Here is a 21,592-nt window from a genome sequence, read left to right as displayed (position 1 = left end):
AACCAAATCTGAGCATTGAAATTCCATTAACACCAAAACCAGACTCAAATGCTAGTGATTTTCAGAAATGCCTTCAGTGCTTTTAGATCTCAATCAATTTATCATCAATTGATAAACATCAATCTAAATTTTGCATTAGTTTTTACTAAAAAGGACCGGAAATTTTTCCCAAACGTGTGCCCTTTAAATGTGTTTTATTGTTCAAAGACACCTTTGTTTTTATTACGTTGACCTATAGATAAAGCCATCATTATGACACCATTTTAATAAATATTAGCAGACTAGATGTTATGCAGAGGATACAACAACTGTTATCAACGTTATTTGGAATGGAATTTAAACGGATGTATAGGAAACACTGACTGTGACTATTTCTAGCAGTTTTACATTACGCCTAAGTAAGTTAAACATAATTTGATAATAGTGTTTCATAATATGTTGAAAGCAGCGTGTTATTATTATCGCGAAAGAATGGATTGCTGACCTGGAATTTAAAGAAATGTCATTGAGATTACAGCTGCATGTGATTATTACTTACAATGGTTAGTATGTAATGATTTCTAGATTCTGAACAAATATCTTCAAAAAAGATGTTCAGTGGAAAGATGTCAGGTTTGAGAACTGCTTGTTTGCTTACAATGAATTTGTAGCCCTTGTCTAGGCTAAACAATACTTATTCTCTATAAATAAAGATTGATATGTAGATATATTGCTATACCGATGCCGCAGCAAAATTCCTGTATAAGTAACATGTTTAAAACTTCTCAATGTATCTCTTTGGGATATTTTTATAAACTTAGGTCAAATAATACGCAGTTAGTTAATGTATTGTGAAAACTTTCACCTTTAATCCACATTTACCTGCCGGAAACATAAAAGTCTATTTCATGGTGCATTTTTATGATTGCAATAAAGATCTTACATGAAATAGATACATATTGCATTGGAATTTTTTGCACTGAATATATTGCTGTTATCATTTTCTTACTAAAACTTCAATACTGACTAAGTAACGGTTACTAAGTGAAAGCTTGTGGGAAGAAATGACTGGTTAGCAACAAGTGAAGCGCACTGAATAGTCCACGTTATCTTGATAGACAACAATTCGTTTGATTGACAGATCGGATCCATCCAATACGTATGCAGCTTTATATATAACTTAGGTTTATATATTTAGTAAAAGTTCAGATGCAATGCGCGATCGTTCATAAAGTAAAATAGCACATGATTACGATGATTTCTGTAAGCTTTATGTTCATGAATGAAACAGTAATCAATACAATATATTCGATCTACATAACTGTACAAAAATGAAGGCTGAAACATTATCTAAAACTCTTATCTCAAAACATTAATTAACACTGCCTATGGAAGTGTGTCTATAGATTTGTTTTCTTTGTTCTTAAATTATATATTAAAAATTACTGGCCGAAATTATGTGCTGAGATTTTTTTTTTTCAATAAATACGTTTAATTGATATGTTTGTAATACTTTTTAACTAAATAAAGTGTTCACAGAAAACGTTGTACCCGATTTCATTTAACTATACTGTTATACGTTACTTTTGGCAAATGTAAAACTAAATAGATGTATGAGTCAAAGGTGGAATTTGGGCTAATGATAATAAATTAACATCAACATGAAAAATATGATATCCACTGTGAGAGTAACGATAATTTCTTCATTCATGTTTTAGGAGGAACGAGAGGGTGAATGAGGGGTAAGATGGGGAAAATCTCAAATTAAGTAAACTCAGGTCTTATAGTTCAAAAACGGAACTGTAGTCATGCTAACTTTAATGACTAGGTCAAATACCCTTTGAGATACATGCGACACAAATTGTTAGGACCGTAATGCATAAGAGATACCAACTTCCGTAAAGTAAATATAAAATAAAACTTCAGGTGTCAACTTTACATGCTATATAAGTAAAGTGAACCAACAACAAACACCCGTAAAATGGATTGAAAATTAATTTTTAGTCTGACTTTAAAACATTAGAAATGGAATATTGACAAACGTATACAATTTCAACTTTACAAAGAGAAACTTCAACTTACCTTACAATTTTGCCTAGTTATAAAATTGTCCTAGATTTAAATGAATTCAGTTGTAAACTACCTGTATTAAAACTGCATTGATTAAAAAACTATAATGTGGCGATAAATGTGTGACGTAAATATTAACCGCATTGTTTAATCTTTAATAGAACAAATTATGGGAAGTGGAGGATTAACTTTAGGAAAGCGCATTGAAAGTCTTGAAAGAAAGCTTCCAACAGTCGTACTGAAAGATACAGCAAGTACGTTTTTTTGTATATATTTTCTCTTGTTTAAAATGACATTATGCGCATCTAATACTGCATATAGTGTGTTTTGGGTGAGTGTTCTATAAAAGCAATTTTCGGTTGCTGTGCATTTAGATGTGTTAAATTAACGATAATGCCGCATTAGTATTTGAAGTTGATGCTTTAAAAATAAAGAAATCGGATGGATAAAATAATAGATAATAATAGAATAATTTTTCAATCTTCTGCGCAATGATCTCCCTTTTCTGAAAATGGAAATTTCTGAAGTAGAAGGGAAGCGACTCCTGCTTGCAGTTTGACGTTTTTTTAAAAGACTGTCCCAGTCAAAATAAGAAAAGTCATATTTGGAAACTTATTATTTTGTACTGGTAACAGGAAGAGTTTGGTATTTGGGTTAAAAGCTATAATTTCCTCCATCCTTTTTACATGCACATCTATATAAGCTTGATTTTTACTTGAAAAATGCATATAATTCCACTTTAAACGCAATACCCGATCGCATTTTTGAATCGTTTAGTTTATGCAATCCTTATTAAGATTAAGTATTCATTTGGCCTATGGTTTCTTTTAACTTGATACTTATATATGATTGCAAAGGTTTTTCTAGGATTCGTAGATGATATTTTAAAGTATCACAGCATTATGCATTTTATACGATTGTGTTCCAGAATTCCATTAACAAAAAGTTTTTTTTTTTTTTATGTTAGCATATCTATATGAAGTTTTGATTATGTGTTCTTCCATTTAAGGGTTATTTACACTTGGCAAAATTCTTACCAATGAAAATAAAATTTCGTGCATGTGCAATCTATGTAGGGCAAAAATACATGACCACATCATATCAAATACGTTAAAGTTATATCACAAACAATAGAAGTCTGTATTATAATAGATAAACAATGAAGGACAAAGGAAAATACATGAAGATATTTGCACAACCACAACTGCTTGCTTACATTGAGATACTTTAATTTGGCGCATTTATTATAACTGATGATTTGGGATTCATAATGAACAGGCAATAAACTATTTTTTTTTCAGAAATATTGATCTTTCATCTAGACAAATTTAGGTTAAAGAAAAATGGGAAATTGATAGTTTCCATCAATTTAAAATATGGTCCGACAGAACTTATAACCTGACGCAATTGGCTTACATGATAATATCATTAACAGTCGAACTTAAAAATCAAAAATTAAATTATAGTCCGTTGGCCAATGCCAAAAAATTGAAAATCGTAACCCAGAAATTAGGCAAACGTTGAGCTATGCTATGATGTTATACTAACATTCCGGAAACTATTAAGGGTGGACGTCGGTCTGAGCAACAATTAAATTTAATGACGATTTTATCAATGTTAGTGTGTAATGAATACAATTTAGCATTGCAAAGGTACAACGATAATTTGGATGGTGAAAAAGAAATTAAGAAACGTAGGTGTTGAGGTACCCCACCAACCATAGTAGTACATATACATACGCCGGAAATTTTAAGAGCTTCTAATCCTTCAAAAACCTTTTGAACCCTAATCTTACAATAAAGAGAACAAAATGAATAAATATTTAACTAAAAATTAAATACCTTTGCAACTTAATGCCATTTGGCCAAATCCAAGGTTCGTGTTTCATCTCTGGGCGATCTGAATAATGACAGACGTAGTATTTGCTAGTGGGATAGAAATGATGAACATATTGCAAAAGCTGATACGACCGCAAAAATTTCAAGAAAGTTCCTTATGGGGTACCTCAAAAGGGAATCAGATCCAGCAATATAAGTCTTTATACAAGATGATAGCTGTTTCAAATTTATCCAAAATTATTATACATGCGAGTTAATGCTACCTAAGTTTTCATATTTTGATGACTTCTATGATTCTCTTCTATGCTAGCTTAGGTCTTTTTAATACTAATTATGTACGTAGTAATTAAATCACCCGAAAATTTAGTTTGTTAAGCTACCAACAAAATAGGGTTTTAGATACACAGACTATTCAAATCAATCAAGATGGCCGCCATTTTCCAAATTTCAAAGTACTAATTTCCGTGAATTCGATTAAACATGTACATAATAATAATTCGTTAGGTTCATCAATGATTTTTTTTATTTTACTAATTAATGTGTTGTCCCTATTATTAATGACATATTTCAGGCTGCTTTTTGGAATACTCTTTATTAGTTTAAAATGGTTAAGATAATCATGTTCCTCTTGATCTAAAATTTGGTTTGCTTCAATAATTCCTTAAAAACATTTTTGCCGAATGTCGAAGAACTGGTCTATATATTTCATATTTCTGTTATACCAATTGTTCCTGAAATTGTTTTGTTTTGCATTCATACTGCCGAATTATTCCATATGTAATGGTTTGAATTTTCATTGATAACCGAATTAAAGGTACTGATTAACAATTATATTGTACTAATTCACGGATGCACAGACGATATCATATGGCAATAATGCATGTTTAAAAAATAAATAGACACTATTCTTGTATTGCATCAGAGACTGCATGCCAACCACAAAGGTACATGTATGCACATTTGTATAATCTAGGAACCTCTATTCCGGAAGGTATGCCAAATATTGTGTTGAAGACAGGTGTGTCAAGCACAATGGGTTCAGAAAACACAAAATGCCAAATCCTTAAATTCAAATGAAGTGTGAAGGCATTCACCAGATCGAGATTTTTTAAACAATATAATTATGTGATCAAAGAAATATCATCTAACTTAACCTAGTTTTAAGAAGTTGGTGTTGATAATAAATGATATAAAGTCCTTTTGATTATAAGTTATCTTTATGATAAACACGAATTAATTCAGTGCAGATTAATTATATCAGGATAATAAGGCGGTTAGGTAGATTACGGATTTTTGGACGGTTTGTTACAGATCAACACCTTAATCTTACCTCGAAAGCTATCTAACTTCAAAGTGTAGACAACTTGACAAAATGTTTAGCCGTATAGCAAATACGAAGATGGAATATACATTTTATGCTGTGTCCGTTTGTTCGTGGATATTGTTTGTTTTCCATGTACCTTTCATTTCTTGCGAGGGGAACGAAAGTACAACAACACCAACAAGGTAAGATAAAACATTTTCACTGTTACTAAAAGCAACATACTGCACAGTAGCATTTCAGAAATGATCTCTTCATTTTCAGGTCTGTGTCTCTAAATCGCATCATTTTACAAAATTTATGCAATACTACTTTTTTCAATTGTAAGTGATGTCAAATGGTAAAAAATACAAGTACTTGAATAAGTAATTATAAATCAAAACTTTTGCCAAGGCAAAATTCCAAAACTGCACTGAATACATTTGATTTAAAGTTTTAAATTAAAGGTAATAGAACTTTATAGCCAAATACACCGATGTCTAATTGAATTTCATGACTTCCATCTATTTTGGTCCTTTTAAAGCTAAAACGTTTTCCTTCTATAATTTACAGTCAATAAATAAATAGTACGAAAACAATTCATGAAAATTTAATTTTATGCAACGGTGACTACAAATGATCAAAATATATTTTCAATAAGTTGTTCATTTAAAAGAAACAGGAAAACACAAGCTTAAATGACAATATTTGGTAAACCGGTGAAAGGTAATTGGTAACTACTTCTTATGAACAGGCTCAATCAAACCGAGCCTGCAACATTTTCGTTTATGTTGTGTTTGGCGATCTGTGTTTTTCCACTTTTTTAGTTCACCTGTCACGTAGTGACAAGATAAGCTCTTGTGATCGCCCTTTGTCCGTCGTACGACGGCGTCAATCCACAATTTCTTATGAACACGATAGAGATTACATTTTGCTATTAATTTTAATATAACTTAACATAACTTGTATTGGTATGAAAGATCAATTCTGTTCGAACACTGGTCAGATCCCATCATGGGTTTTAGGGTTATGGCCCTTTAAAGTGTCAAAATTTGTTGTTTTAGTTTTTGCAGCCATATAGAGACTTCTCATGAGCAGACCCAAACAAACCGAGTCTGCCTTTTATTCTGTTTGGTTGCATTCTATGCTTCCAAAGGATTTTTTACATATTTTATTAACTATCACAACAGCAATCTTTAAGTGTCTTAAAGCGGCTGTTAAAAGTCTCCCCGTACTCAGATTCAGTGTTGTTTCATGTTCTGGCCCGTAAGGATCATTGTGTCCATTCAACAGATGTATGTAACAGAGTTCAACTTAAGCCGGTGCTAGGGATCTTCAGACATTTCATTACCTCTCATGAACAGACTCAATTAAAAAGAGTCTGTTATTATTCTGTTTGGTTGCATTCTATGCTTCCAAAGGATTTCGTACAGATTTTATCAATTTGAAGCAAACTTGCAAGATATCTTTAACAATAATACATATTGGATTCCATGATAAATCCTTAAGGTCTAATCCTAGGTTTCGTACTTAAAACCCCTAATTGACCCCTGAAAATGGCAAAATTTGTTAATGTTTACCTTGAGTACATGATGACATTTTATATTTTATTTTAACCATACTTACACACAACTTAATTCACATTAGATCTTGGTTCCTTCGAAACACCGGCTAGATTCAATCATGGGTTCTAAACTTACTGTCCCTGAAAAGGGTAAAATGTTCTATTTGGGCACTTTCAGCCATTTAGAGGTTTCACTTAAGCTTTGATTTGATACAAACTTGCAAAAAATGTTGCTCTTGGTGCTCTCTAGGCCAAGCTCGAAACTAAATCATGCAGGGTCAAAACGTAGGTTACCAGGACAAATTAAAGGAAAACCTTGTTGACTTCCTAGAGGCCACATTTATGACCCTATCGTCATGAAGCGTGGTCGGAATGTTTATGTTGATGATTCCTATGACAAGTTTAAAACTAGGTCACCACTTAAATGAAAGGAAAAGCTTGTTAACGCTCTCGATGCCACATTTATGAACATATCTTCATGAAACTTAATCAAAATTTTTATCCTGAAAATTCCTAGGCCAAGTTTGAAACAGCGTCATATAGAGTCAAAAACTAGGTCACCCGCTCAAATCATAGGAATAGCTTTTCAACACCCTAGAAGCCATATTTATGACCCTTTCTTACTGAAACTTGATTAGAATGTTTACCTTAATGATTTCTATGCCATGTTTGAAACTGGGTCATGTGGGGTCTAAAAGGCGATAACACGATGTGAAGGTAGGATATTTTCATTGCACTTTGCATCATATTTCTGTGTTTTCGCGTCATATTATTTCCACTGTCTTCCCAATTCCACAGTACGAAACAAGAATGCCCCTGATGGAACACGGTATTAAATAGATGAACGTCTTTGTTAAAATGTTCCTATTCCTATTCTGTAGACAAAGAGTACGCACATTTGATTTCGGCAAAAAGTTGAGAGATTGCTCAAAATGTGCATTTTGTACTGAAGCAAAATTAGGAATAATTATCTGTCATCAAAATGCAAACGCACCTGCTTTTAAAATAAGTTTTAAATCTATTTTAATACTAGAGGCTGTGCAAGTAGTGCATTTGAGATTATGATAAATACTAATTCATGCGCATCCATATTTTATTAGTTAATAAGATATGGATACGCAATAAATAAACATCAAGTGCGTACTTGCTAACATAAATGTGCTAACCTTCCTGTAGTAAGGTGTGTAAGAAGGTATGTAGATGTGGTAGGTGAAAGTATTATCTTTATTGGTATTCTTTATGTTCATGGTGATATTCAAATTCCGTGTGTTTGATTACTTTTGGTTAATGATTTGGTTTTCTTTGTATATAAGAAAATGACGTTCTGAATTTTCACTTCAGGGCACTAATTATAGATAAATACAAAGTCCAGTAAACGTTTTATTTTGTATTTTCAGGTCTGATATGATTCACTATTTGCTAAATAGAAATGACTATGATAGCAATTTACCTCCAGGTTTAAAAGATACGTCAGGTATCTTTCATTCTGTACTTTTTGTGTATGAGTCTGTGTACATAACTTTCATTCAAAGCATGACATGTTTCATTGTCATCAAACAAAATCCTAATAAATACATAAGCCTTGAGAATTATGCATAGTTATCTACAATGTTTGTCACTAATTGAAAGTGCATGTAAAATGCAATCATATTATCTATCTACAACGTAACAACTATAACAACTGGACGCAAATACACAGAGCCATGACAGTTACAATAAGATCACCCTAAAGTAACAAAACTCAGATAAAGAAAACTAATGGGTGATGTTCGCCATGTGACAAGTAGCGCCATCAGTACGATTTTTTTGCAAACTAAGTTAAAGGTTAGAAGAGGCTTTTATTCGGATATGGTATATTTGCGACTGTAACAGCATAATATTAATTCGATAAATAACAAACACATATTTCTCGATTCAAATGTAACACTCCTTTGTTGCATATAAGCGTAAACTTAACAAAACCTCTCGAACGACAGCACTGTGCAATTATTCAACAGCCCTGTCAACTGAATGAAAATAAAATAAAAAGGGCCATAATTTTGTAAAAGTCCAAACCAGGGTTATGAATCCTGTATAACGCATATCAAATCACAACAGTATACACGTGTGTAGAATTCAATCCATTCCCATTATTGGTTACTGAGATACCGGCTTACATACAAAATCTTAAGCAAACACTGCTTTGTCGTAAATTCTTGTAAAAGTGGAAAATAGAGTTATGTGCACTGCGTGTCAAATTATGACAGCGAACAAGTGTGTTAAGTTTCAATTCATTCCCATTAGTGGGTACTGAGATACCACCATATATACAAAACCTTAACCTGAAAAGTCCGAAAAATGGGTATAATTATGTGAAATAGCAGAATAGAGTTATCAAACATAAGCAGTTTAAGTCAGTTCATCATAGTGAATAAGTGTGTGAAGTTTTAATCCATTCTAAGAAGTTATTACTGAGATACGAGCTTACGGATACCGACGCACTAGTGTGTCCAATAGCTCTAGATGCCTATTCTTTGTATAAAAATGATACACATATCGCTGTTTTGGTTGAACACTCTTGAATATTATTGATTTTGATATACTTTTTAACACTAAGAGAAACAAATCAATCTGATGTCATTAATGGGGTCACATTTTATATGAAATTTGCGCGTAAGTATAAACAAATGCTTAATTAATATACAGTTCAGCATGTGTTAAGTTACATAATCTGACTAAAGGCAAGTAGAGGTGGCTGGCTGCTTGACAAGACGAAAATGGAACTAAAAGTCGTTTCTAGGTACATGTAGTAAGTTACGTTCTGTATCACTGCAGTCAGGGATTTGCTCATCATGTGACTACAATATTGTAAAATACTATGAAATTGCATCTGTCTACAATTGCTTTAAATTTGATCAAATCTAACATTTTGTACAATTTCAATTATAAGTTGTCAGTGATGAAATAAACAAGATGAAATTAGAAAAAAAAATGCTTTCTTAGGTAGAGTATTTTCGTACAGGCAATTTCAAGTTTTGAGACTATACAGCAGACATACAAGTTGTTTGTGCTTTTCATGTTTACATCCATAACATAGGCAAATAAAGCCGAAAGTCTAAGTATTTCTATAAACTATACATGTATACTATACCTTTTTGTACGTGTAAGACATTAACTTAATCATGTATGTTAAATATTTCAGTAAAACCCACAGATGTGCATGTTCAATTATCAATCTATGATTTGAATTCCGAAAGTGATGTTAATATGGTAAGTATATCTAAAAGTTCGGGACATTACTATTTTAACACAATTTGTCCACATATCAAAATGTTAAATGTAGATAACTGTTTTGGAAGCAAAGCATGTTACGCTATAAGTATCAAAATATGCACATATATAACAATTTCTCAAGCGTACAGGTCCGAGTGTATGACCAATTATTGAAATCTTAACATATATAACACCTATTTCCAGAATGCTCCTCCAGTTAACCACTTATTTGTCTTGCACCTCTTACGACTGTTAGCCATAACAAATCAAAGAACAGCCATTTTATGACACTTTTCAGTTTTCGTATATCGTGTTAGAGATTTAGTTGGGAAGATAAAAAAAAACACAATTACATAAAGCTAGATTATCTTTTTGAACGTTTGTAATTAGCGTCCCCTGCCCCCTTGATCTATTTCAAATGTTTTTATTTTGTGTGTGATAAAATAATTTTACAAACTTGCAACAAACTTGCATTTCCAAGGAAATTTTGCTCATAATGCAATTTGACAAAATTTTATATAATACGACCTGTATCATTCTTTCAGCAATGCATTTTTATGAAATGTATATATATGCTAACATAGTAGTATAGGAAAACAACATTTCAAGAATACCTTTAACAGATTTATTTATATTCTTATAGTTTCTTAGCTGTGGAAGATCAGTCGGCACACATGTGTTGTGCCTTGCAATTATTTCATTATTACCTCTGTTGATATATAAATTAAAATTGTGTACAAATGTTTGATTAAAATAAACCTTATGCGTGATTTTTTTTCGTAGTTAACTACATCCCGACAGTATACGAGGTGTGTCAGATCAATATTGTGAAGTGTGTATTTCTTTATAAGTTGGGCCGATCTGTGATAAAATGTTAGTGTAACAATATGTTGTAACAATCATTTTATATATAAAGATTTCTATAATTAAAATACTCTGACTCTGTTCAAGCTTTTAGAAAAACGAATAAGTTGTGATACATATACACTGAGGGATGTTTTGATTTTGACTCGAAGCTAAAACATATTTGTTACCCTCTGCTTAAACGCTTTTCGTCATTTTTCAGAGTGAATACGAGATCTCACTGTGAAATGAACCTTACAAAATACCCCTTCGACACACAGGCGTGTCCAGTAATCATTCAAAGCCGTTTTTTTTTATTCATAAATAACAAAATCTATATATATTTTCGTCTGCAGATTTGTATATACAAACCGTCAAAAGGATCGCTCTTTTATTTTGTTTGGTATGATTTCGAAGAAACGACAGAACTGTAAATAAATCATATTCAAGTTATTGACCAATAGATACGCAATTGACACAATTTTATATAATACGATCTGTATCATACTTTTAGCAATGTATTTTTATGAAAGTAACATAGTAGGATAGGAAAACAAAATTACAAAAACACCTTAAGCAGATTTATCACAACATTACGTGCTAGGTGAAAGAACATGTCAACAGTAATAGAAAAGCGTTGATGGCGTTTATAGGATTCTGCCGCATGTTTTTTATCTGTGCCTCCTTCTTCTTAGAATCTTGCATGATAATTTTACGCAATACTATTTCAATTGTTATTTCGTCTCGGCTTCTTTGATTTCATGACGGTTTCTGATAATTCCGGTCAGCTTAAAATAAAAATAGTATTGGAGCTTATATTTGATGGGTTGCTTCGAATGTCTATCAACATGTACCTTTAAATTATATGAAATATATTAAAAATGGGAATGGTGTTAAAGAGGGAATGTGGAAAGGGAAAGTCTAACCGAGCCTCTTAAATTCTTTGCTTGGTTGCGTTCCTATGCTTACAAAGGATATTCTTATAGTTTTAAAAATTGTGGAAGATCAGTCGAAGCACAAGTGTTGTGCTTTACATTGGTTCATTGTACCCTCTGTTGATACATTATAACTGAACAATGTGTACAAATGGTTGATTAAAATAAACATTATGCGTGATTTGTTTCGTAGTTATCTACCGATAGTATACGAGGTATGTAAGATCATTATTTTTTAGTGTGTATTTCTTTGAAAGTTAGTCCGATCTGTAGTAAAATGTTAGTGTAATTATGTTGTAACAATCTTTTTATAATATAAAAATTTCTATAATAAAATCATCTAACTCTGTGCAAGCTTTTGAAAAACAATTAAGTTGTTATACATATACACCGAGGGACACAGACGTTTCTGTTACACGAATTTTCGGAAGATTCATATTAGTTTCCAAATTATTAACCTTATCATCTATAGAGTATTTCGATTTCTTTACTTTATACAACACTTTTATGTGATATTTTACTTGTTCCAGTACAGTCTAACGGCCCGGCATAGGTCCAGAAACTCGAAATTTTAAACTCAAAATCATTCTGTATAACACCTATGAAGTACAATATGAAACCAGAATAGTCATGTTTCTTGTTTCTATGACCTTGATCTTATATTGTATATAGCTTATGTCTATTTTCATATTGTTGTTCTAATGTGCCTATGTGATTGTATTTAATGTACTAATTTAAAGAAAAGCATGTTTATGTATTTAAAAACAAACTATTCATAAACAGGTATGTTTATTTACGTTGATATACTACAATGTTGGAAAGGAATTTATTTAAGCTAGCAGGCTAGACTAGCAATCCATGTATTTGTTGTACATGTTATGTGTATTTTTTTTTCCCAAAATATATATAACCATTTAAACTAATGTAACGTCAAAACATTTTTAAACTGGGTACATCTATTTATTTAATTAAAATCGGCAACGTTCTTAAATTAGTTTTGCATAAAGCTTGGAGCTATATTAATTTCGAAAAGGATTAAATCGCTAATGCAAGTTTTGTTTAAACAGGAATATGAATGTACTATGTATATGAGAGTAAACTGGGTGGATTCACGTCTAAGCTATGCGGCTAATAACACAAACTATACAACACTTAAGCTAAGCAGCGCAGATGTGGGAAAAATCTGGATTCCAGACTTATTCTTCCATCATGAAAGACACTCTGAAATTCATGCGTTGCTCAGTGAGAATGTACTAGTTTACATTTACGAAAATGGCAGTGTTCAGTACAGTGTGCGGTAAGAGAATGGTATATATAGAACATCTCTGTAATGTAACTGGTGTTTTGATTTCAATGCTTTTGTAATCTATTATTAGATATCTGTATCTATTCTAATGGCGGAAAGTAGTAATCCTATGTAAATGGCTTTCGCTCGTGCATACAGTTTATTCTCAAATACATCGTTTTATTACACAATATTAAAATAAGTAGAATTAGAAGTTTTTTATTGATCGATTGTTGAATAATTTTGGAAACATATAGATCTTAGACTGACGGTAGCTGTTAAAATGGGAAACATTCTAACGCATCGCAATTTCCATGTTTAAAAAGTACTTTTTTCTTATGACAACGTGACGATTGGAAACATAAGTAGATGTTTTGATTTTGACTGGAAGCTAAAACATATTTCGACGGTGTCGATCGAAAGTCTTGAATAACGAAAACGCCTATGTTTTTCTTTGCCGAATAATGTTCATCATTCTCCCGCGCATATTCTCTCCAAATCTGGGGTCAATAAGTCAATTTGGGGTTAATCACGAAGAAATAAAATACCGAATAATGAGAAACATAGAAAAAACCGATTGATTTCGCTGATTGGAAAAGGCCAAATAGTAAGTTTCAACATTTTCTTACGTTACAAGTGTCTTTTCAATACTTTTCAATACTCGAACATGTAGCTCATCCAAATACCGATTAGCATTGCAAGTATGGATGTTCTGTGTTGTTTACTTTTTTTCAGAAATTGATCTGAAAAAAAATATTATTCAGTATTTTATTTTTTAAGGCGGAAAAAACACTAAAAGTTAGTTTTTTGCCTCTCCTGAAAACCCCCTTTTTATTATTCGGGATTTTCGATCGACACAGTCGATTTGTTACCCACTGCTTAAACGCTTTTTGCATTATTTTCAGGGTGAATACGAGATCTCACTGTGAAATGAACCTTAAACAATATCCCTTCGACACACAGGCGTGTCCAGTAATCATTCAAAGCTGTAAGTTTTTTTATTTATAAATAACAAAATCCATATATATAATTTTGTCTGCAGATTAGTATATATAAACAGTCAAAAGGTCGCTCTTTTTTTGTTTGTTATGATTTCGGAGAAACTACAGATCTGTTAATATATCATATTGACCACCAGACACGCAATACAAATAAAAATGCAATTGATAAGGAAGATATGAAGATATTCAATATACAATTTCAAAGTATATTTCAAATGTAAATGAACAATATTTTTACGCAGGAAATGTTTATGCTGTTCAAGGTAATTGCGTTGTATATCAGCAAATTAAATCTAATTATGAAATTGAATGATAAAGCTTTAACAACTACATGTATAAGAAATTGTAATCAATGTCACATTGATGGCTAAATGTCGTATTCTTATTTCTTTTGTAGATGCCTACACAGCTGATTATATTATTTTTTACTGGCTAGGAGATCCGCCGGTAATAATTGACAACGCCGACCATTTATCGTTGGAGCCAGGCTCAACAAAGAGTGGGTTTTGGTTACCATATAATGCTTTAGGTAGTTATTTGTGTTTAAACACTATATTTATGCGTTCGCTTTCATTTTGCATAGGTGTTCTTCCTGAACGTGTGGAGGAGAGGCAGTATTTAATCGTCTACCCGTATCAAAATTATTGTTCGAAAGTCTTCTCTTACAACTACCAACACCTTTGGCCGAAACTTTCTGAAATGTCTTACTACGAGGCAAACTTGCACATATTGTCTGAACAAGTTTGTGCCACTTCCGATTTTGGACGCGTATGTATACATAAATACAAAGTGTCGTTTATGGCATTAAACTAATCAATACTTATCTAATAAAAGTTAGTCTATGTACAGTGTTGATGGATTCTAGCCCATATACGGAAATGTTTCACTATCAATGGTGATTTTGCATATTGTCAGGAAATGCATTTGCCATAATCGGTAAAGGATTATATCCATATGAAAGTTTATAATATATACAATGCTAGTTTAAGGCATGTTCGAATAACTTATACTTTTTAAGAGATTTGAAACAAACAAAACAACATGAATTGCGTACTTTTCAGCTGGAAATTATTGAACGCTACGATTCTTTACAAACGAGCATCCGAGTCGTTAGATATCATGTATGTGGCACCGACCATTGTTCTTGTTGGCGTTTCAATGTCTTCATTTTTCTTTGGAGATCAACTATCTTCTCGTATAGCAGTCGTCACTGGCTCCTTGACTCAGATAATTTTGCAGTGGGCGGGAGTATACGGGAAACTACCTCCTGTTTCTAGTTTATCACTTCTGGATATTTGGATGTTAAGTAACCTGGTGTTTGTAGGAGCTGTGTTATTTGTTAACGCGATAATATACCACGCTGTCATTAAATCAAACAAGGTAAGGACATCTGTCTGTGGAATACTAAGGCTAACGACCATGTGATATAATAGATACATCCATTCAACTTGTGTAATTTCATTTAGAATTTTTAAAGTATATATATCATTGTGAATCATATTAATATAAATACTAATTTTTCGAGAAGAATAGACTTAGTATTGAAAATATTCTATATTGATATAGAGTTTCTGTCCTGTATATCAGATATGCGGTTATTCAAAGCTTCTATCATATGATTATAATTGCAGGCGAAACAAAAGAAAAGTAAGCAAGATAGTCAAAAGGTAGATATTTTGTTATTTATTTATCTTTTAAATGCTGTATTATTTGTCAGCAAACACATTTGTTACGATTTTTTGTTTTTAACACATCATCGAATTCACCAGCTTTTGCCTTATTTCAGTGTTTACAAAACTAATTAAATACTTACTTGACGGAATTCAAGTAAGTTGTTTTTTTCAAAACTCCTCTTTATAAGGCTGTTATAAACAAAGGGCATGTGAAAATGCTTACAGTTTGTATGATGAAGATAATGAGCATGTACACCGCCTGATAAATGATAGCAGTTATAGAAATAAAAATGTGCATGTGAATAAAATGTCAAACTACCAACAATGTTTTGGCGATGCAGCAAAACCGTTTTACACATTGCACATGTTTTGAAATTGTTACAATTGATTTCATATATGAAAGTGTTTGGAAGAGACTGAAATTTTGACCACCAGACAACCATGTGGAGTAATGGTTGGATTTAAAGGATGTGGATTTAGTAATTAACTGCGTTTTATTTATTTCTTCCTTATAACATATTATAGGATCCACCGTAAACAAAGAACTGTAAAAATGCTCACGGTTTTTACAATTTCAGAAGGGAGAGTATGAACATCTGGTTCGTCTGACATTGATTTGTAAAATCATGGTGACAGGGGTAAGTTTATTTTCCAAATGTAAATAACAAAGTCCAATAGTTTGGCAAAGCAACGAAACCGTTTAAGCATTGAACATACGTACAAAATGTTACAATTGATTTCATAAACTAAAGTGTTTGTTTTAGAAGTGACTGAAACTTTAAGGTTACATGCATGACATAAAGCGGTCAACTTTTAAGTTACTCGCTGGATGAAAAGTTTCAAGCATGATCAAAAGAGCCAATTTTAAAGTTGAAGGTTAAGATGGCATAGGCACACCAAACTACGCTCCTCTTTCTCATTTAGTTGCTTTCTTACATACACGTATGTATAAATGTGTCTAGTTAACTATGTTTAGAGAAAGAAAGGAATAGCGCAACATCCTCACTTACAGCTGGGAAAATATTTATATGACAAAATCACCTTGGGGCTATTTAAGCATTTGACATTGAATCTAACATTGAAAATGACCTGGACGGAACCTTTATTGTGACATATTTTTAGATATTCATAGTACAAATTGTTTTGTATTTTTGTTAAAGTGTTCTTCTTATCTGCACTAAGGGGCATAAACGCCATGCGAGGTCCTACATTGTTTTAGAAAATGAACAAAGTTGAAACAGTATGCCTATGGTGTAAATTCCTTGTATCTTTGTTCAGCAGTCTAGTCAACTTTAGACATTCGAATATATGTTGCTATATGACATGTTCTGCATGCTTTTATGGTCGCATAAGTCTTAAAACAAAAGCTTTATGAAATACTTTCTTCCTCTACCATATGCCTTAGAGAGAAATGTATATTTTGTTAAGGATGTTTACTTGAACATATACATGAGAAAAGAAAAACAACAAATTATCTCTTTTACAGAAACCTGATGAAACCAATGAAAGCGATTTAACCGCTGAAGACTGGGTAAGAATGCATTAGCCATTTATTCAAATGTTTCAATCTGATATCTATTCATGTACGTTTCAAGTCGCTCTATGACGTCATCCCCTTACACATACGATGTTTACTTTATGCGGTGCGGACATTCGAAGGCAGTTTTCTCTGGAAAAGCTTACATTCGTACACTGTTGACAGCTGGTCATCGAAGCTTTCGTTTGCATCGATCCTGTTCATTTCAGTTAAAATCATGATCGTAAATAATTTTTAACGGTGTCCGAATTAGTAAGCACTGTCCGGATTTAGGCACTAAACCAGTACTGTTGTGAATAGTATTAATTAAAAAAAGATGGGAAAAGATGAAACTTACCATATCTTTTCTTCCTGGCGCCTGATTCTTAAGAAAATTTGGAAACTGGTAAATGCGGATAATTAAGATGTTTTCAGTGTTTTTATTTTGTATTTTAAAAGATATTTTAGAATTTAAAAAACAAACGCTTCAGAAAATAAAAGGAAAAAGAAAACATTATAAAAATGACTTTTTTTTTCATTTACCCAAATACCGGTAATTCTCTTAACTTGGTGTAAATTTGCAAACGTGACTTTTCTCTCTTCGGTAGTATTTCTTACTGAAATAACGAAAATTATTTTTTAAAAAAACGTTTCTGAAACAAAATGATACAGAGCATAAAACGATAACATACAGTCAATGAATCTGGCATAACAGCATTATACAAATCTTTACTTGGGGCCAGTTGAATGAAGATAGAAATGCAATATTTTGAGTTCAAACCAAAGAATTTAGACAAATGCACTTTCAAAATGTCCACTTCATACATACCTGTACTTGAAGAGAAAGCCGTGTTTCTTGATGAATAGCGACGGCTTGTAACATACTTGATATGGTTTTCCCAAATCATAATATCAGTTAATTATACAGAAATCTGGCAATTAGTTCAAATAAGGAATATTATTTAAAAAAACACAAGAAATTATAAAAGCAGTGTGACGACCATTGTTTCGAGGAACTGTGACAGCTTGGAAAGTATAAGCACAAAGTCATTGCCAATGTAGATAGAAGCCTGACTCATATTCAGAAGGAGGATATTTGATGTAGTCATGTAGGAATTTTATTTTAAATGTTATTGATTTTTTGTTTTGGGGCGGACAGTTATGGACTAAACAATTTCGTAGAGGAGCACCCAAGGAATATGTATGTGGTCTTAAAACTAAATTGGGTCTTCAGTTTTATGCAGTTTCCACCATTGACAAATAGTTAAAAGTGACCATGTCCTCTGACGGCCATGTGATTTTAGGAATCGGAATAATCGTGCTACAGCAAAACTTTTTTCAGTCGGACCGGTGATGCGGGAGAGAATATCAATTCAAAAGCTGTTTTTCTTTTAGAAGAAGAAGATTAAAGAACTTGCTTATCCTGAGAACACGTCGGACCAAAACAACCCTGAGAACCCGCCGGACATAAACAGTGGAGGCAGACAACTGACGGTGAGTTATTGTACAATGTCATTTCGACTATGCCTCTTCTACTTGGTTTGATAGTTTAACACAGGAATTAAAACACAATTTACAGGTCACACAAAATAAACTTATACGTTTTATGTTGAATTTAAATCCCATGTCACACATTGGAATTGAGCATTTTTCACGTCTTAACTGGTTACCAGTTTCAAGTAGAGTTAATCAAATAACTCTCTGTCATGTTTATAAAATAAATTTTAATTTTGCTCCTTCATATTTAAGTGAACACTTTACCCCTATCAATACTGTTCATGATTATCCCACAAGGTTCAGAGCAAAGGCAAATGCCTCCCTTGATGGTACAGGTTTTTCAATGTCAGATAGTAAGAGATATGCTCTCCCAGTGGTCAAAGGTTTTGGGAAAAAAACATTTGCTTATAATGGTTGTTGTTTATGGAACAGTCTGCCACAAAATGTTAGGGATGCCACAACCATGTATTCATTTAAACGTAAGGTTAAGGAACATTTTTTAAGCTTAATATGATTTTTAGTTAGATTGCATTATAGATAGATTTTTGCATTGTGTTTTTTACTAGTCAATCATTTTTTATACTAGTCAATCATTTTTAAGCATAGGATTTTTATACAAACTTATCTTCGGGCATTTGCTGTGATTATTTTTTTACTGTGATAGATTATTCTTCCTATGTCATACAATACTATATCTTAAGGACCACAATGAAAATAAGAGTTTATTTTAACTCTTTTTTGTGTTATCCTTAACATATAATGTTGATTGACATGGCTATATTAATTCATACATGTTTGTTTATTGTTTGATTGTATGTTTTAATTATAAGTCGCCATGTAAATTGTACATTTCATGTTGAAATAAATCTATCTATCTATCTAGTGATCGCACTTCTTCACCCCGAGCATTTAGTACTTATGTTAGCTAAATTCTTTATACTTTGGGCAAATTCAAAACATTTTTGAGATAATTCTACAAGCCACTCACTTTGTATTGTGATTGTTTGATACCTAACACTGACCAATACCTTAAAATGGCGCCTAACATCAAGATGGCCACAAATATATTCGCTTATTTTACAGGAATTGATTAATACAGTAGGAAGATATAATACACTTTGCCTACGCAAATCAATAATTAAAAAAAAAATGAAAATAAATATATAAAGTAATATTCCAATTCCAATTTCAATATTCCAAATACAAAGGAGACTGCAAATACAATACAGACACAGGGACACGGTATGAAAATGTCACATGCAAAGACTTTGGGCCCGCTAAATTATAAAGACAACTTGAAACGTACGGACAAAGAAGAAGGAACACACATTGTGTCAGTTCATTTCACATTTGCGGCGTAAGCTGTTTCGCCGCTGGCAACCGGTTAGACATTAGTTTGGCTTTCCTGTAATGCCCGGATGCTGTGCGCCGGTCTTGCGAGATAGGCTATGGGGCAAATCATATGCTTCGGCAATATAAATTCTGATGAAAATTTGAACATGTGTGGTGAATACCCGTAAACGTAAAATTATGCCAGAAGAAACAAGAAATGTCTTGGCTCAGAATTGAACAAGATGTACAATGAAAGAAAGAAAAACATTTGGAAATGCATCTTTGAACACATGATTCATTTGTAGATATTTCAAATGAGCAGCAATTTTTAAAGATCAAAAGATATTCCTTTGTCAAATTAGTTCACGTCATATGCCGATTCTGAAATAATTTCGTGTTGGGACATAATTTCCCATCAGTAACCCACTAGAATAATACAAGAAGATTTTACTTTGGCAACAGTTGCATCTAATTAAATTTTGTCCTTTCTTTACTGTCCAGAAGATAGAATATATTTAAGGAATAAAACACCTGATCGCCAGTTATAAAGTAAGTTCTTAAAGTGCAAGCCAGGTACTAAAACCCTGTGTTGCACCAAAGGGAGCAGCTGAATACCTGAAATGAAGAAACAAATGTCTGGAAACTTTGGATTCACTAGTGACCTCCACAAGTCTTATTACTCGACTTAGTGTTCAGATTAAATAAATCTTAAAGCAAACCATCAAAATGAAGTTTTGCAGATTGAGTGAATTTCAATAACTCTTGATTTTTTTTTATTTTTGGTAAAATAATAGGTAAATACTTACATATACATATATGATGGATTAGTGATTTTTCAGTTTAACTTGCACATTGTTGTTGTTTGCATAGCCATTAACGTTTTCCTCCGCAGCTTACCTACTTGTTACTGTTCTCGTCTGCACTTACCAGAGCGAGGTTGCAGTGGGGAACGGACCCTGCTGTCAAAGTAGGTAGGGAATAACTCCGCTTAGCGAAACAATTACACCGCGTGCAGTGCAAAACCGGGTACAGTGTCTCTACACTACTCATTCATCTGTAAGCAAAGTTCGCAACCGGGGTGTGGGGGAAAAGTTTATTTTGATTTGCGATGATAAATTTCTAAAGGCTTTAAAATAATAAAGAATAAATCAATTAGTTTATAACAAAACTATGAAATATCCTTTGTTCAATATTAGCCTTCTGATATTCAATGTCCTTTAAGGCTTAGTAATAAGCAGCGCGCACCAGTTCTGTATAAAATAGGTCAAAATCCATATTATATGTTCCGCCGAAACACTTGCTGATTTATGTACAGAAATAACAAATTAGTAAGAGCGTGCGTTTATTCTTACACCGGCGAGTTCTTTTTTCTTGCCAATCTGCGTATCCCGGGTAGGGTGAAACGAATTGGTCCATTGTTTTGGCAACGCCTTGGACCTGTCCTTAGTACAATTCCGACTAGGGCGATTATTACGATCAATACTCATTACAGGGCAAATTTAATACA

The 21,592-nt window shown here is 32.5% G+C and overlaps 2 protein-coding genes across 2 annotated transcripts in view; both read left to right on the top strand.

Annotated features, from left to right (window-relative positions):
- Nucleotides 1-5,170: 5,170 nt before the first annotated feature.
- Nucleotides 5,171-14,880, top strand: LOC128546796 (glutamate-gated chloride channel-like). Its single transcript, XM_053518143.1, has 6 exons — nucleotides 5,171-5,393; nucleotides 8,149-8,225; nucleotides 9,933-10,000; nucleotides 12,849-13,078; nucleotides 13,972-14,054; nucleotides 14,465-14,880. Exons 1-6 carry the CDS (start codon nucleotides 5,260-5,262, stop codon nucleotides 14,878-14,880), a joined length of 1,008 nt encoding a protein of 335 aa, XP_053374118.1. The 5' UTR covers nucleotides 5,171-5,259.
- A 263-nt stretch (nucleotides 14,881-15,143) lies between these two features.
- LOC128546611 (uncharacterized) overlaps nucleotides 15,144-21,592 on the top strand; it is a 44,223-nt gene continuing 37,774 nt past the window's right edge. Inside the window, exons 1-5 of the mRNA XM_053517570.1 lie at nucleotides 15,144-15,447; nucleotides 15,699-15,734; nucleotides 16,319-16,378; nucleotides 17,227-17,271; nucleotides 18,652-18,750. Of these exons, the coding sequence (XP_053373545.1) occupies nucleotides 15,187-15,447; nucleotides 15,699-15,734; nucleotides 16,319-16,378; nucleotides 17,227-17,271; nucleotides 18,652-18,750 (501 nt within the window). The 5' untranslated portion in view covers nucleotides 15,144-15,186. The remainder of the gene's footprint in view (nucleotides 15,448-15,698; nucleotides 15,735-16,318; nucleotides 16,379-17,226; nucleotides 17,272-18,651; nucleotides 18,751-21,592) is intronic.

Source organism: Mercenaria mercenaria, chromosome 11, assembly GCF_021730395.1.
Source record: "Mercenaria mercenaria strain notata chromosome 11, MADL_Memer_1, whole genome shotgun sequence".
Classification (NCBI taxonomy): domain Eukaryota; kingdom Metazoa; phylum Mollusca; class Bivalvia; order Venerida; family Veneridae; genus Mercenaria; species Mercenaria mercenaria.
Note: the sequence above shows the minus strand (reverse complement) of the source record. Positions and strands in the feature narration are given on the sequence as shown.

Bases quoted from the DNA above. Each gene is read 5' to 3' on its own strand.
- LOC128546796 (XM_053518143.1), top strand. From the start codon at position 5,260: ATGTTTAGCCGTATAGCAAATACGAAGATGGAATATACATTTTATGCT. The intron at 5,394-8,148 runs GTAAGATAAAAC...TTGTATTTTCAG, and splicing joins AGTACAACAACACCAACAAG to GTCTGATATGATTCACTATT. The intron at 10,001-12,848 runs GTAAGTATATCT...TTGTTTAAACAG, and splicing joins CCGAAAGTGATGTTAATATG to GAATATGAATGTACTATGTA.